This window comes from Hyperoodon ampullatus (assembly GCF_949752795.1).
Source record: "Hyperoodon ampullatus genome assembly, chromosome: 3".
NCBI classification, from domain to species: Eukaryota; Metazoa; Chordata; class Mammalia; order Artiodactyla; family Ziphiidae; genus Hyperoodon; species Hyperoodon ampullatus.
This window is the reverse complement of record NC_136916.1, coordinates 169,953,295-169,967,286: the sequence shown is the minus strand read 5'-3', so window position 1 is coordinate 169,967,286 and position 13,992 is coordinate 169,953,295. Positions and strand designations below refer to the sequence as shown.

General features: G+C 45.4%; 1 protein-coding gene across 2 annotated transcripts in view; it reads right to left on the bottom strand.

Moving 5' to 3' along the window:
• PPP4R4 (protein phosphatase 4 regulatory subunit 4) overlaps positions 1-4,804 on the bottom strand; it is a gene marked incomplete at both ends in the record, with an annotated part of 115,724 nt that extends 110,920 nt beyond the window's left edge. For both annotated transcript variants that reach the window (XM_079699745.1, XM_079699746.1), the window contains 2 exons: positions 3,139-3,212; positions 4,688-4,804. In XM_079699745.1, coding sequence (XP_079555871.1) covers positions 3,139-3,212; positions 4,688-4,804 — 191 coding nt within the window. The remainder of the gene's footprint in view (positions 1-3,138; positions 3,213-4,687) is intronic.
• Between the last annotated feature and the right edge of the window lie 9,188 nt (positions 4,805-13,992).

Sequence of the window (13,992 nt, the reverse complement as noted above, 5' to 3'; positions counted from 1 at the left end):
CGGGACTGACTGCTAATAGGTACAGGGTTTCTTCTGAAAATGCTCTAAAATTGATTGTGGTGATGAACACACAACTCTGTGAATACATGAAACCACTCAACTATAAATGGGTGAACCATATGGCATCGAATGACACCTCAATGAAGCTGTTAAAAAGAAAAGTTGAGGGCCTGGTGGAACATCCCATTGCAGAGCTAAGATGGAGTCACTTATGCCAAGCTTGAGGGTCTGGAATTTATCTGACAGGCAACTCGAGATATGTGAGTAAAGGTTTACCTAATGAAAGCACAGTGTACAAACTTAGGACCCTTCTCTAACAAAATTATTCCTAAAATATACACCAAAATCACAAAGAAGAGAGAGAACTAAAAGAAGATACTGTGATATGATTCTGACTAAGCCACAAGCTGTGACTATTAGGAAAGTTGTTTTGTTTCAGTGCTAAATGCCACAGATGGGTATATCAGCATCGTATTTATGCAAAACCACAGAATCATCTTTGTCAAATCTTCAAATACTGTAATGTTCTAAACTTAATTATGAAAATAGCATTAATAATTGATCTGCCATATTTTAGGGTAAGATAATGAACAGTGTAATTTGTTTTTCATTGGACAGCAGTCCAATATAATGCTTTTTTAGATACTAGTTTCAGTTTAAATGCTATCAGAACCTCCACTAATATAAAGCATCTCCTACCGATACTTATACATTTGACTCTAAAATCTAATGTAACATAATCTTCCAAAATAGATTTAATGTACAAAAATAAGAGAGCTCCAGAAACAAATCTGACATTCAAAAGCAAAGAGGAAAATGCTGGATATTAAATATCCAAAACAGAGGAAAAGGTAAAGCACTCAAAAATAAACCTGAAAATCATAGAGGAAAAAAAGGACTCAGTATTAGATTCTACAGCATTGGGAAGTACAAATAGGAAAAAAAAAAGGAATAAATTACATTTAAAATAGAAGGCTCAATACACGAGAGAAGAGGCTTTAACAGCTTTAACAGAGGCAAAGTTTGGAACATGTCCATAAGACAATCCCACACCCTCTCCTGAATCCCAGGGAAGAAAGAACCCTTCAGGCAGGCGTCTTGTTATCCCTTCAGAAGCTGGCCTAAAGGTGAAATCCCGCTTTCCCCCAGGAGGTGGTGAGATGGTAGGAATACAAAAGAAGAACTCAGCTGGAGAGCCCACAAACAACCAAACTAGTGTTTGCCTTTTGAGTCACCTTGCAAACCTCCTTCAAGGTAGATGAGCCACTAGAAACTAAAGGAGATATCAGATCTCCTTTAAAACTCTCTTGCCTAAGAATGAGAGGACCCATCTGCCTCTGTAAGGGCTTTGTCAGTTCCAGAACTGGATGAAACGTACGTTCTTTGTCTGAGAAATTCAAACAACTTAGACGACCTGGTTCGCTAACAATAAAAGCAAAATAGAAAATAAGCTATCCTAAAAAAGAAGCCTTGTCACTGATACCTAAAATAAGGTATCTGCTGTCGCAAGTAAGTAGAGCAAAACTCTCTATTTCCTCATTGTCAGCCAGCATTTATACGGAGAGAATTAAGTAGGAGTAAGTAGGCACTGACTTCAAGTCATTAACTGCTGTATGCTAAAAGAAGCTTATCCAAATTTTCACCCGTTGTCTACCTGCTCCAAACAAAAGAAATGTGGGAAAAGGCAGATGCTTACAACTACTGTTCACCATATTGGACATGTTAATCATTAAGGAATAAAGTACTTCAAATATTACACAATTATTAAACTAAGTTAAAAGGCATATTCTCTATGAAACAGCAAAAACACATACTCACATACTGTTAATGCATACATAGATAAAACCATTTTCCTTTAAAATAAATAGGTAGCTATACACCTGAAACTGACACAACATTGTAAATCAACTATACTCCAATGAACATTTTAAAAATAAAATAAAATAAAACAAATAGGTAGAAACAATGAGAGCAGGCTACCATAAATCACCAAAAGATGAGGGGAAATAACCCCAACATAAGGTCTAAGATCCAGAAACATTTTAAAGTAACAGAATTATTGAAGAGAATGGTCTAAATTGTAAGCATGCTAAAATTCTGACAAGAATAGAACCCAAGATGTCACTAATAGGCTACAGAATAATTAAGAAAATGGAAGTCAAGGAGAGGAGATTTTTTTTTTAAACAGGGTCATTCAGTGAATATCATGGGACTAGAAACGTGATCTATAAAACAAGAAAGAAGAAGAAATTTGCCAGCACCTGAAACCGGCAAAGTAGACCTGAGCTAAGGAAACAAGGATCACAAATATCCCAGGAGGTAAATAACACCAGTTTTCAAAATCTGATTCCAAAAAAAAAAAGCGAAAACTAATTTGCCAAAAGGGGGGAAAAATGTGCAAGAAAAATTTTTTTTAAATGTACACAAAATGCCTTAGGAAAATTTCTATTTCTGAAGTATTTTTATAGATATTTTCACTAATGTTCACATCAGCTTTTAAGAAGTTAAATCCACAACACAATTTTTAAAATAGTTGAGAGAAATCTTCTAAATATTTGCAATAACCATTTGGCTTAAGCAATTCTGTAGAGCTTGTAAGATGAAACTTAAGTGAGAGTAGGCGCAATTAAATTTTAAAATCTCTCAGGCAAAATTATAAAGTGCACATAGCAGAAGTAATATAAACAGGATAGCCTGAGGGGAAAAAATTGAACTACCATATTTGTGGATTTTTTTCTGTACAGTAAATAGCATATAAAGTTCATACTCTGCAATTAACTTAAAATTAATCACTGGATATTCTTAAGTCTCATCTAAATTTATTGGATCTTATGCGAGGACAACCAAAGCTGCAAGATTTTTTTTTTTAATGAGATTCAACTCAAACCATTAGTTGTTCTGCTCCTCCTCCAAGCAATATTCTATAAGCTAGGTATCTGATTTGATTTCGGTTCTCAAGTTCATAAGTCCATATCTAAATCTTCATTTATAACATAATTAAGTGCTGCGCATGCAAAAGTACTCTGTTCAAGTGATTAAGTAAATCTGAACAGAACCGTAACATGACATTTCAGAAATCATTTGTGGATGCTGCCACAGGAAAAGCAGCAATTATCACAAAAAGACTTTATGAAATACCTGAGCAGATAAACAGCCCTTTCAATATCACTGAGGTCTTCATCAACTGTCAATCTTTCTATTTCTTCTGGTGTCTGTCAAGTGTAAAACACAAATTATGCACACAAACATCGGATCGGTCTTGCTTCCAGGGTCCCTATCTGAGTATGGACTAATGAAAAAGTTTCACAATTAAGTGTTGTCACTGAAAACTAATCAAGGGTCTGACGCCCTCAAACCTCAGACGTCTCTAACTGTTGGGTTTAGGTGGTGGAGTTTCGGGGGTTGGGGGCTTTTTTTTGTTTGTTTACTCTTCTAGCTTCTAGATTGAAGCCTGAGAATCACATTGTGGCTTCAGAACCTTGCTGAAATCAATTGTATGTATATATATAAAATATATACATACTTTTAGTCTCTAATATCTAAGACTGTTTCGCCAGCATTTCCATCCCAGGAAATGCTTAAAAGGGGGAATGAAGACTGCAGCCGAGGGAGAATGAGAAAGACGAAATCTGGAGTGGGGGAGGGAAGGGAATAAACTCTGGGACTGGAAGGATATCAAAGATTCGAGATATTGCGGCAGGTGGGAGTGAAAAGAGCTATAACGGGGGGCGGAGGGGGTGGTGGTCGGTCACTAGTTTTGCCAGCAGTGAGGGCTGGAGCCTCTGGGAGGCTGGGAGGAAGATGACTCTGCGGGGTCGGGGAGCTAGCGGGAGGTGGGGGGCCTAGTGAAGGTTGACTCTCTTAAGGAGGTTGGGGAGCAGGGTCCCAGCTAGAGTCCTGGAGGGGCTGGAAGGTAAGGACACGTGGTGACTCAGGATCGGCACAAAGGGTCGAGAGGGCTTTGAAGACCCGTAGCAGGACGGCTCTAGTATGGGTGCTAGTTGGGAGGTGAAGGGAGGCCCGGGCTGACTTGGGGACTGGGGGACCGGAGCTCGCTCTGATGGGGGTGGAGGGGGATGGGATCTGGGGTGTCTCTGGGAGAGGTAGGGGAAGAGTCGGGGCCGTGTAGACTGAGAAGTGGGACTGGGGCCTGAACCCGGGCAGCAGCACCAGGGAGCCAAAGCGGGGGGAGGGGGAGCCCCAAGGAGAGGAGGCGGGATAAGCGGGCTGCAGCTGCGAGGGGCAGCTCCTGCAGGGCCGGGGTAAGAAGGACCGCAACCGAGGGGCTCCGGCTGTGCGAGAGGGACGGCGCGGGGAGGACGCCGGGCTGGCCCGAATGACAGGGGCTCGACCGGCCGTTCCTGGGGGGCGGGTTGGGGAAAGGGACCGGGGCGGGCTGGGCCGGGGGAATAGAAAACCGAGGGCGTTCGAGGGATCGCGGGCTGGCTCCGGATGCCCGTCCCTTGGGCCTGGGGGTCCAGGCTGGGAGAACCCGAGCCACGTCGAAGAAGGGGGCCCGAGAAGGGCCGGGTTAGGGTAACACGGCGGCCGGGGACTGGAGGAGGACTGGGGGGCCAGCAGGACTCCGAGAGGGTCCCGGGCCGCCTCGGGGAGCGGACGGGCTGGGGTCGGGGTAGGGGCAAGCCGCCGGGCGCCCTGCGGGCAGTTCCTCCTCCCCGGGGCGCACCTTGAGGCTCCGGCGGACCGGCCTCTCGATGATGGTGAGCTCCTGCAGGTCCTCCATGTAGCCGAACAGACTGTTCTGACTGAACTCCATCGCGGCGGCGGGCGGCGGCGGATGCATGGACCGCCGGGCCCCCTAGCCGCCCGGGCCGGAGCGGCACCGGGATGCCGGACGCGCGCAGCCCCGCGGCCGCCCACCAGCAGGACTTTCTCCCGCTCTCGGCCGAAGGAGCCGGGCGGGAGGCGAGCAGGCGGCGGGAGAAGGAGCGCGACCGCCGAGGGGGTGGGGCAGCCAAGGTGAGGGGGCGGGGCAGCCAAGGCTAGGGGGCGGGGCAGCCAAAGCGAGGGGGCGGGGTGAAATGCGCGGGTGGGCCTCGGGGGCGGGGCCTGGGTGGGTGGGGGTGCCCGCCTCAGCCCCGCCCCCTCCCGGGCGTCGCGTGCACGCGGGCCGGACGCAACTGCCGCGCAACGTCGCGGCGGCCCCCTACCGCTCTCGTCTCTCTGCTCTTCTCTCCCCGTGCCCCGCCCCCGACAGAGCAAGCCCGAAGCCGCGGCGCGTGCGCAGAGCCTCCCACTCCCTGCGGCCAGTGGAGGAGGAGTGGGGTCGGTAGCCGGGGGCGGAGATGCTGAACCAATAAGAGGCGAAACAAAGGAGAGGGAGGTGGGCTGGGATCTTGCTTAAGTTGCTAGAATTATCATGCGGTTATTCGTGGGACCGCCCACCCCAGCGCACGATCTGTGGACGCGAATATCTCCGTAACTCTGCTCTATCCGTGAGGGAGGGAGTGTGTACCCAAAATAAGGAAATAGAACTTGGTGTGTGCGGGATTGATGGGGACGGGGTGCATGGGCATACAGTCCGGGAGGCGTTAGCATGTGGGAAAGGCAGCCGTCAGAAAAAGGATTCCTGGAGAGGAGACGCTTAAACTGGATCTTAAACAGGATTTTTCCAAGAGAAATAAGAGTAAGCCCATTTCGGATTGAAGCCTGGGTGTGTTTGGGTTGTAGGAAGTGCAGGCAGAGTAGAGCTTGAAGTGCGGGGAACCGAGTGCTTGGCAAGGTAGAGAGGTAGGTCCTTTATGGAAAAAAAGCCCAGGTCTGGGCAGCCACGCTGAGTTGCTTGCATTTGATTCTGTTAAGAGTAGGAAGCGATGGAAGGGGGATTGGGGCCATTTTTGGGACCTCAGCGACAAAAGTTTTGTTGATCATACTCTTCCCTCCTAAGAGTCAGCAACACCCAACTCTTTTTTATTTTATTATTTTCCACTCATTGCCTCTCCACCCTCCCGTTTCTCTACCCCCCATATGCATTCTCTCTCGTTTAAGATATGTCCCAGTACATGTATATGTCCTCGAAAGATACTGCTTTTAGTTTAAGTATCTATTTTTAATATACACGAATGGTACTGTGATAAGAGCTCATTCTGTTTCTTGTTTTTCCCCTCAACATGATGTCTTAAAGATCTGTCCGTGGGGCTGTGTATACCAGAGGTTCATTAATTCTGACCACTGAAAGTATTTGATTTGTGCGTCTAGCACATTTTACTTACCAGTTCATTAATCAATGAACACTTAGGTTGCCAGCAGTTCCTTGTTATCACAGACAGTGCTGGAATGGGTATTACACGTGTCTCTTATGGACCATAAGAGAGAAATGGAGTTGCTAGATCATGGAGTCTACACTGCTTGGTTTCACTCTGCCATGGTACTCTCCAGAATGGCTTTGCCAGTTTGCACTGCCACCAATGGCACATGAAGATAGGAAGGTTCCTGTTTCTCCACTTTATACGCTAACATATGTCCCAATTTCTATTAATCTGACATTGGTAAAGTAGTATCACATTTTAATTTTCATGATTAGTGATAACCATTTTTCCATATGCGTAAGAGCCATAGAGATGTTTTTCCTTCCATGAACTACCTGCTACATCTTTTGCCTAGTTTTCTGCTAAATTTCCTATTATTTTTCTGAGTGAATTTTAAAAGTTTCTTACATATTCTAAATATTAATCCCTTGTCAGCCTTGGACACTGCCAGTATCTCCCAATCTTTCTTGCATCCTTTTAACTTGGTCTTTGCTATCCTATAGTGTAGGGGAAATCCTTAATTTTGATGTAGCCAAATGCATCCAATTTCAGCCTTGTGAAGAGTGCTTTTGGGGTCTTGTTTAAAGATCTTTTCCTACGCGTGGCTGCAAAATATTCTCCTACATTTTTCCCTATTTTGCTTCATACTTTTACCTGTCACATGTCTTAACTCATCTGAAGTTCACCTCGCATGTACTGCAAATAGGAATACAATATTATTTTCTGAGCATGCTGAGCCAGTTTTCCCAGCAGTACCCACCAAACAATCCATCTTTTCCCCACCAAGATGTGACGGCATCTGTGTTGTAAGCCAAGTCTCCATAGACACCTGTCTCTGTTTCTGGGCTCTCATTGCTCTTCTGTTGATCTAGATCTGTTCCTGTACAAGTGCTACACGGATTTTATTGCTATGACTTTGTTGTATATCCTAATATCTGGTAGAGTGAATCCTCCCACTCTTCGCCCTTTTTCTTTGTTTTTTTTTTCGATATTGCCTTGAAGGTCAAAGCAAAAAACGGTCAGGCTTTACCCCAAAGCTGAAAGTCAGGTTTTCTGATACCTACTCCACTAAGGAGAATTCAAGGGAAAATGAAAAGGGGTACATCTTGATGGGATCAGGATGGAGAAGAAGCAAAGACATGGTGGAGGTGGTTTTCCTTAGCAAGTACCTTGCAGCCTCCCTCTTCTGTCAGTTTCTGAAATTTTCTTCCTTTTCCCCTTGATTTGTAGCTGCTGCTAAATAATACTTGTACGCTTTACCCTGTCTCAGCTAAGAAGTGTTAGCTCATATTTGAATTTTGTAACAGCATCCTCTGAGACTTGATGACATTCTTAATGAACAATTGATTAACTACACAGACACAGCTTTCATGGGCATGAGGTTGGTGAAGGGCACATAGTCCATTTGAACAGTTGTGCCTGCTATAGTTACCACCCTGTGGTGGAAATAGCCCACCTTGCCAGGAAACCTGAGTCCCAGTCCTGGCTCTGCCAGTGACATGCAGTGGAGTGACTCGTGGAGCCCTGTTTTCCTTATCTGAACTGCTTTGTTACAGCTTGTCTCAATGTGTCCTCAAAGCAGCCCCGTGAAATGCAGAAGAGATGCACCACTTTTCCAATTTTATAGATAAAGAAACTGAGGCTCAAAGAAGTTATGTGACTTAGGCTTGAGCTGCTAAGGGAAGCTAGATTTATGTATTTAGTTTGTTCATTGAACAGTAGCATGGTGGTTGGATGCATGGACTTAGGATCCCAACTGCCTGGGTTCGAGTCCTGGCTCTGCCATTTCCTATCGTAGGAAAGGTACTTAATCACTTTGTCCTTCGCTTTACTCATCTTTAAGATAGAAATAATAGTACTGGTCTTAGCATAAAGTCATGTAAGTATTAAATGAGGTAATATGCATACAATGCTTAGAGATATTCCTGGTACACAGCAAGCATTCCGTGCTTGCTATTATTATTATTATTACGACCAGACCAGTGTTTCCCTGTACCCAGGTTCAGAAAAGATTAAATAAATTGTGCTGAATCGGTTGATTATTGTGGGAAGCAGAATAATGCTCTCCCAAAGATGTCCATATCCTAATCCTCTGAATGTGTGACTGTGTTACCTTATGTGGCAAAAGGGACTTTAAGGATGTGACTAGTTTAAGGATTTTGAGGTGGGAAGATTATCTTGGATGATCCAGATGGGCCTAGTGTAATCATAAGGGTCCTTATGAGTAAAAGAGGGAGGCAGAAGGGTCAGTGTCAGAGGGATGTGATGCAGGAGAATCTTGACCGGCCATTGCTGGCTTTGAAGATGGAAGAGGGCTCAAGGGGACAACTTCTAGAAGTTGGAAAAGGGAAAAAAAAAAACTTCTCCTAGAGCCTCCAGATGGGAATGCAGTGCAGCCCCTGCTGACACCTTGATTTTAGCCCAGTGAAACCCAGTTCTAAGTTCCAGAGCTGTAAGATAATAAATTTGTGTTTTTCAAGCCACTAGATTGGTGGTAATTTGTTACAAGAGCAGTAGGAAACTAATGTAATTATAATGCAATAATGAGAAAAATATTTAAATTAGATTTCTACCTCAGACCATAGACAAAATCAATTTCAGGTGAATAAAAAAAACTAAAGACAAATCTTTCAAACTTTTGGAAGAAAATACAGAAGAATAGTTTTATGACATCAGAATGAGGAGAGTGTTCTTATACAAAACAAAAAGCACATAGTATAAAAGTGATAAATGTAACTGTCTTAAAATTAAGAACTCGTGTTCATCAAAAGACACAAAGACAGTAACAAAAAAAACTATAGACCGGGAAAAGATATTTACAAGAAAATAACCAAAGAAGAATTGCTGTCCAGAGTTAAGAATTCCAAAAAAATCAGTAAGAAGACAACTAGATGGAAACATGAGCAATATATATACAACCATTTTGCAGAAGAAGAACCGCTAATAAACCTATGAAAAGAAGCTCAACCTCATTAATAATCAGGGGAAGGTAAATGTAGACACCCACCAGAGAGGCAAAAATTTTAAAGTCTGGCCGCATCAGGAGTCTGAAGGATGTAGAACAAAAGGAACTCTTGGACAGTGTTGGTGGAAGTGAAAATTGGTGCAAACACTTTGGAAAATAATTTGGCATTAACTTGTAAAATGGAATTTACCTCTTCAAGGTATGTACTATGTACCCTAGAGGAACTCTTTGCACACTTGCACAAAGAGACATGCACAAGAAAGTTCACAGCAGTACAAATCATAATTGCAAAAACCTGGTAACAACTCAAATGCCCATCAACAGGAGAATGAATTAGTTGTATTATACTCAACCAGTGGAAACTAGGACGGTAAAAATGAACCCGAACTACGTAATTCTACAAAGATAAATCTCACAAACAGGTTGACCAACAAATGCAAATCACCAAAGATTATCTACAGTGTGATACTATTTACATAATGTTCAAAAACAGTAGTATATGTAATATCCATATGTGGTTAAAATGATGAAAAGGAAAAAGAGATGACAGACACAAAATGCAGTCTTTTGTTAATCTCTAGGACTGAGATGTGATCAGGGAGGAGCACGTAGACATTGGTGATGTGTTTTTTTTGTTTTTTAATTTTTTGGTCGCTCCGCACTTGGCATGTGGGGTCTTAGTTCCCTGACCAGAGATCAAGTCCCTTGCAGTGGAAGTATCGAGGTTTTTTTTAGTATTTATGTATTTATTTATTTGGTTGCGCTGGGTCTTAGTTGTGGCACGTGGGATCTAGTTCCCTGACCAGGGATCAAACCCGGGCCCCTGCATTGAGAGCACAGAGTCTTAACCACTGGACCACCAGGGAAGTCTCAAGTGATGTGTTATTTTTTGAACTGGGTAGTATGATGATATGTGAGTGTTTTATTGTTAGGCTTAAAGTTTTTTGTTTTCCCTATGAAGTATTTTAGAATTTTTTAGATCTGGGAGATGATATGGTTTCCAGTTGTAGTGTAGCCACTGCACTCGTCCATTCATTCATTCAAAAAATATTTCAAGAATTCTACTTTGTATGTTATATTAAGGCATTAATTGTAGGTATATTATAGGCACTGTTCTAGGTCTAGGGATACATAGCAAGCCAGGTACAGGCCCTACCATCAAGGAGCACACACCCTAGGGATAGCAATAGAAACTGATCCAATAATCATATAATTAAATAGATAATTACAAAGTATGATAACCGCTATGGAAAAAATACAGAGTTAGGAGACTGATGGACGAGGACCACCTTACCTACTGTTGCATAAGTCAGAAATAAACCTTTTTTGTGTTAAGCCACTGAGAATTCACTGAGTTTTCTGTTACTGCAGCTCGGCCCATCTGTCCTAACTAATAAAAGATTCTGGGGGCACAAGAGTGACGATAGAGGCACCAGGTAGGAAATGATAGTTGCTTGGACTAGAGTCATGATGATAAAGATGGAGCACTGTGAATAGCTACAAGAGAGATTTTGGAGGTAACTGGGAATGGATTAGGGGTGGAGGGGTGGGGGTCAGGGAGAGAGAGGCAGTAGGATGATTTCCAAGTTTTAGGCTAGGTGAGCTGTCACCCACCCATTGCTCATTCTGTGTTTTCTTTAGTGTCTGAGTAGACAGCAGCTGCTGACAACTGCTGCAGAGGTCCACCTGCAGCCCCAAGCGGACTTCCCCAAGTCAGCACCTGCTCCCTGTAATAGCTCCCTTCTCGCCAGCTTGAGTCTGGGTGAACTAGACAAGGGTCCTAGTGGGCCACACCTGTTGGAATCTGCCCAGCACCTGGGACAAGTTAACACATAGTAAGTGTTCTGTTAATGTTTGTTGAGAAAGTGAAAAGAGAAAGAGGGAGGAGGCAGGGAGCCCTAAACTGGCATAGTAGATCTTCTGCCCCCCTGGCCAAGTCACCTGGATTAACAGAGCCTCTGTTCTTCCTCTTTTTTTTTTTTTTTTTTTTTTTTTTGCGTCGCACAGCTTGTGAGATCTTAGTTCCCCCACCAGGGATTGAACCCAGGCCACATCAGCGAAAGCACCAAGTCCTAACCACTGGACTGCCAGGGAATTCCCTGTTCTTCTTTTTTTTAATTTTTTTTAATTTTTTTATTTTTGGCTGCCTTGGGTCTTCGTTGCTGCACGTGGGCTTTCTCTAGTTGCGGAGAGCGGGGGCTACTCTCCGTTGCGGTGCGCAGGCTTCTCATTACGGTGGCTTCTCTCGTTGTGGAGCACGGGCTCTAGGTGCGCGGGCTTCTGTAGTTGTGGCACGCGGGCTCAATAGTTGTGGCTCGCGGGCTCTAGAGCGCAGGCTCAGTAGTTTTGGCACACGGGCTTAGTTGCTCTGTGGCATATGGGATCTTCCCAGACCAGGGCTCGAACCCGTGTCCCCTGCATTGGCAGGCGGATTCCCAACCACTGCGCCACCAGGGAAGTCTGCCTGTTCTTCTTTTGAAGTCACTCCCAACACAGCCAGAATGATCCTGTGCTCTAAACCAGGGCTTCTCAACCTTGTTACTATGCGGACCTTGGTAATTCTTTATTGGGGAGCTGGAGGGAAATGCTGTCCTGTGCATTGTAGGATATTCAGCAGCATTCCTGGCCTCTACCCACTAGATACCAGTGTCTGATCCTGACCTCTCCTCACTCCTCCTCAGTATTGACCATGGAAAGTATCTTCAGGCATTGCCAAATTTGGATGCAAAATCCCCTTCCTCCCAATTGAGAACCACTGCTCTAAACTCCGCAGTAACTGCCCATCTCATGCAGAGAACGTCCTCCCACATCCCGTCACGTCTCGGGTCTCACATCCTCCCGTTTTCTGCCTCACCCACTCTACTTTCTGTGTGCACACTGGCGTCTTTGCTATCCCTTGAACACTTGAGGTATGAGCCCAGTCAGAGCCGTGAAGCCTGAGGTCCCTCTGACTGGGATGCTCTTCCGTCAGAGCTGCAAACAACTCACCCCATCACATCCTTTGGAGTTTTCCTCAGATGTCACCTCGGTGAGGCCAGCTCAGGACGCCTTTTATGAAAATAAAATCCATTTTAGTTTGCTAAGGCGACCATAACAAAATGCCACAGACTGGGTGACAACAGAAATGTACTGTCTCACAGTCTAGAGGCTGGAAGTCCAAGATCAAGGTGTTGGCAGGGTTGGTTTCTCCTGAGGCTTGCAGATGGCTGCCTTCTCACTGTGTCCTCACAGGGTCTCTTCTCTGTGTGTGGCATCCCTGATGTCTCTTCATGTGTCCAAATTTTTTCTTCTTATGAGGACACCAGGCATATTGGGTTAGGGCTCACTATAATGGCCCCGTTTTAACTTAATGACCTCTTTAATGGCCCTATCTCCAAATACTGTCATATTCTGAGGTACTAGGGGTTAGGACTTTAATTTTTTTTTTTTTTTTTTTTTTTTTTGTGGTATGCGGGCCTCTCACTGTTGCGGCCTCTCCCGTTGCAGAGCACAGGCTCCGGACGCGCAGGCTCAGCGGCCATGGCTCACACGTCCAGCCGCTCCGCGGCATGTGGGATCTTCCCGGACTGGGGCACGAACCCGCGTCCCCTGCATCGGCAGGCGGACTCTCAACCACTGCGCCACCATGGAAGCCCCTAGGGATTAGGACCTTAACAGGTGAATTTTGGAGGACACAGTCCAGCCCATAATATCCAACCATCACCACCACCAGCCCTTACCAGTCTAACATTCTGAGTATTTTACTTATCTCTTTTATGGTCTTTTTTCCCCTCTAACCCTCCACTCAAATGTTGTCTTCCATAAAAGGAGGGATTTTGTCCGTGTTGTTCACCGCTGCGTTCCCAGGGCCTAGAATAGTGCCTGGTACGTGGTAGGTGCTTATTAATTTGTCGTTAAAGTGATGAATAGGCATAGCTTCTCACGAGCTGTGAACTTGAGGAAACCACTTCTCTGGCCCTCTGCTCCCTCTGTCAAATGAGGGAATTAGGCTGGATAATATCGAATGAGGATTCAGCCCTCTTTCAGTCTTAGTCCTGACTTAGCCCAGATTCCCTAGAAAACCCTTCCTTGGGAGGTGCAACCCTAGGGCAACCAGAGAGAGAGTGAAGCGAGGTGGGACAGGGAGGGAAGCAGAGGCAGGTACTGCGCTGCCAAGCTGGCCACCAGTTCGTGAAGAGGCACAGCCCGGGGCTCAGCCACAGAGGACAGCTCCAGGCAGGCTACGCAGAAGCCCGGGCCGGGGAACCGCCCGTGGGAAGCAGGCGGGTAAGGCTTCCTTCTGCTGTCTACCTTCTGTTGGTCACAGTTGGCTCCTCGGGGAGTTAAGTCCCGAGCACTCTAATGGCTTCACCTGGCCCTTTCAGCAGCTTCTGGGGGAGCCAGATTCCAAGCCCTCAAGAGTAAGGTCTCAGTCCCAGTTAGGAAATGAAGGCTTCAACCCCTCAGGCTGCAGGGAACTGAGAAAGTTAAGGTAATCAGGACAGCAATCCCTGGTCCTTAGGGTTGAAGAGGCTCAGAGCCTAGGAGACAGCGGAGACACAGAGCATCTGAGACGGCCTACGATGTGCCCAAGCGGGCGGATGAGGGAAGGAATAGTGAGGAGGGGAACAGCCGAGGTGTCTGCCGTCCAGGTCAGCATAGAGCTGGTCAGGAGCATTGACTGGCTCCGGCCATTGAGGAAGGAGATCAGAGGAGTGCAGCCTAGCAAGCAGGGCATTGAGTGGGCTGGATGGAATTGGTCCTTTAGGAGTCCTGAAG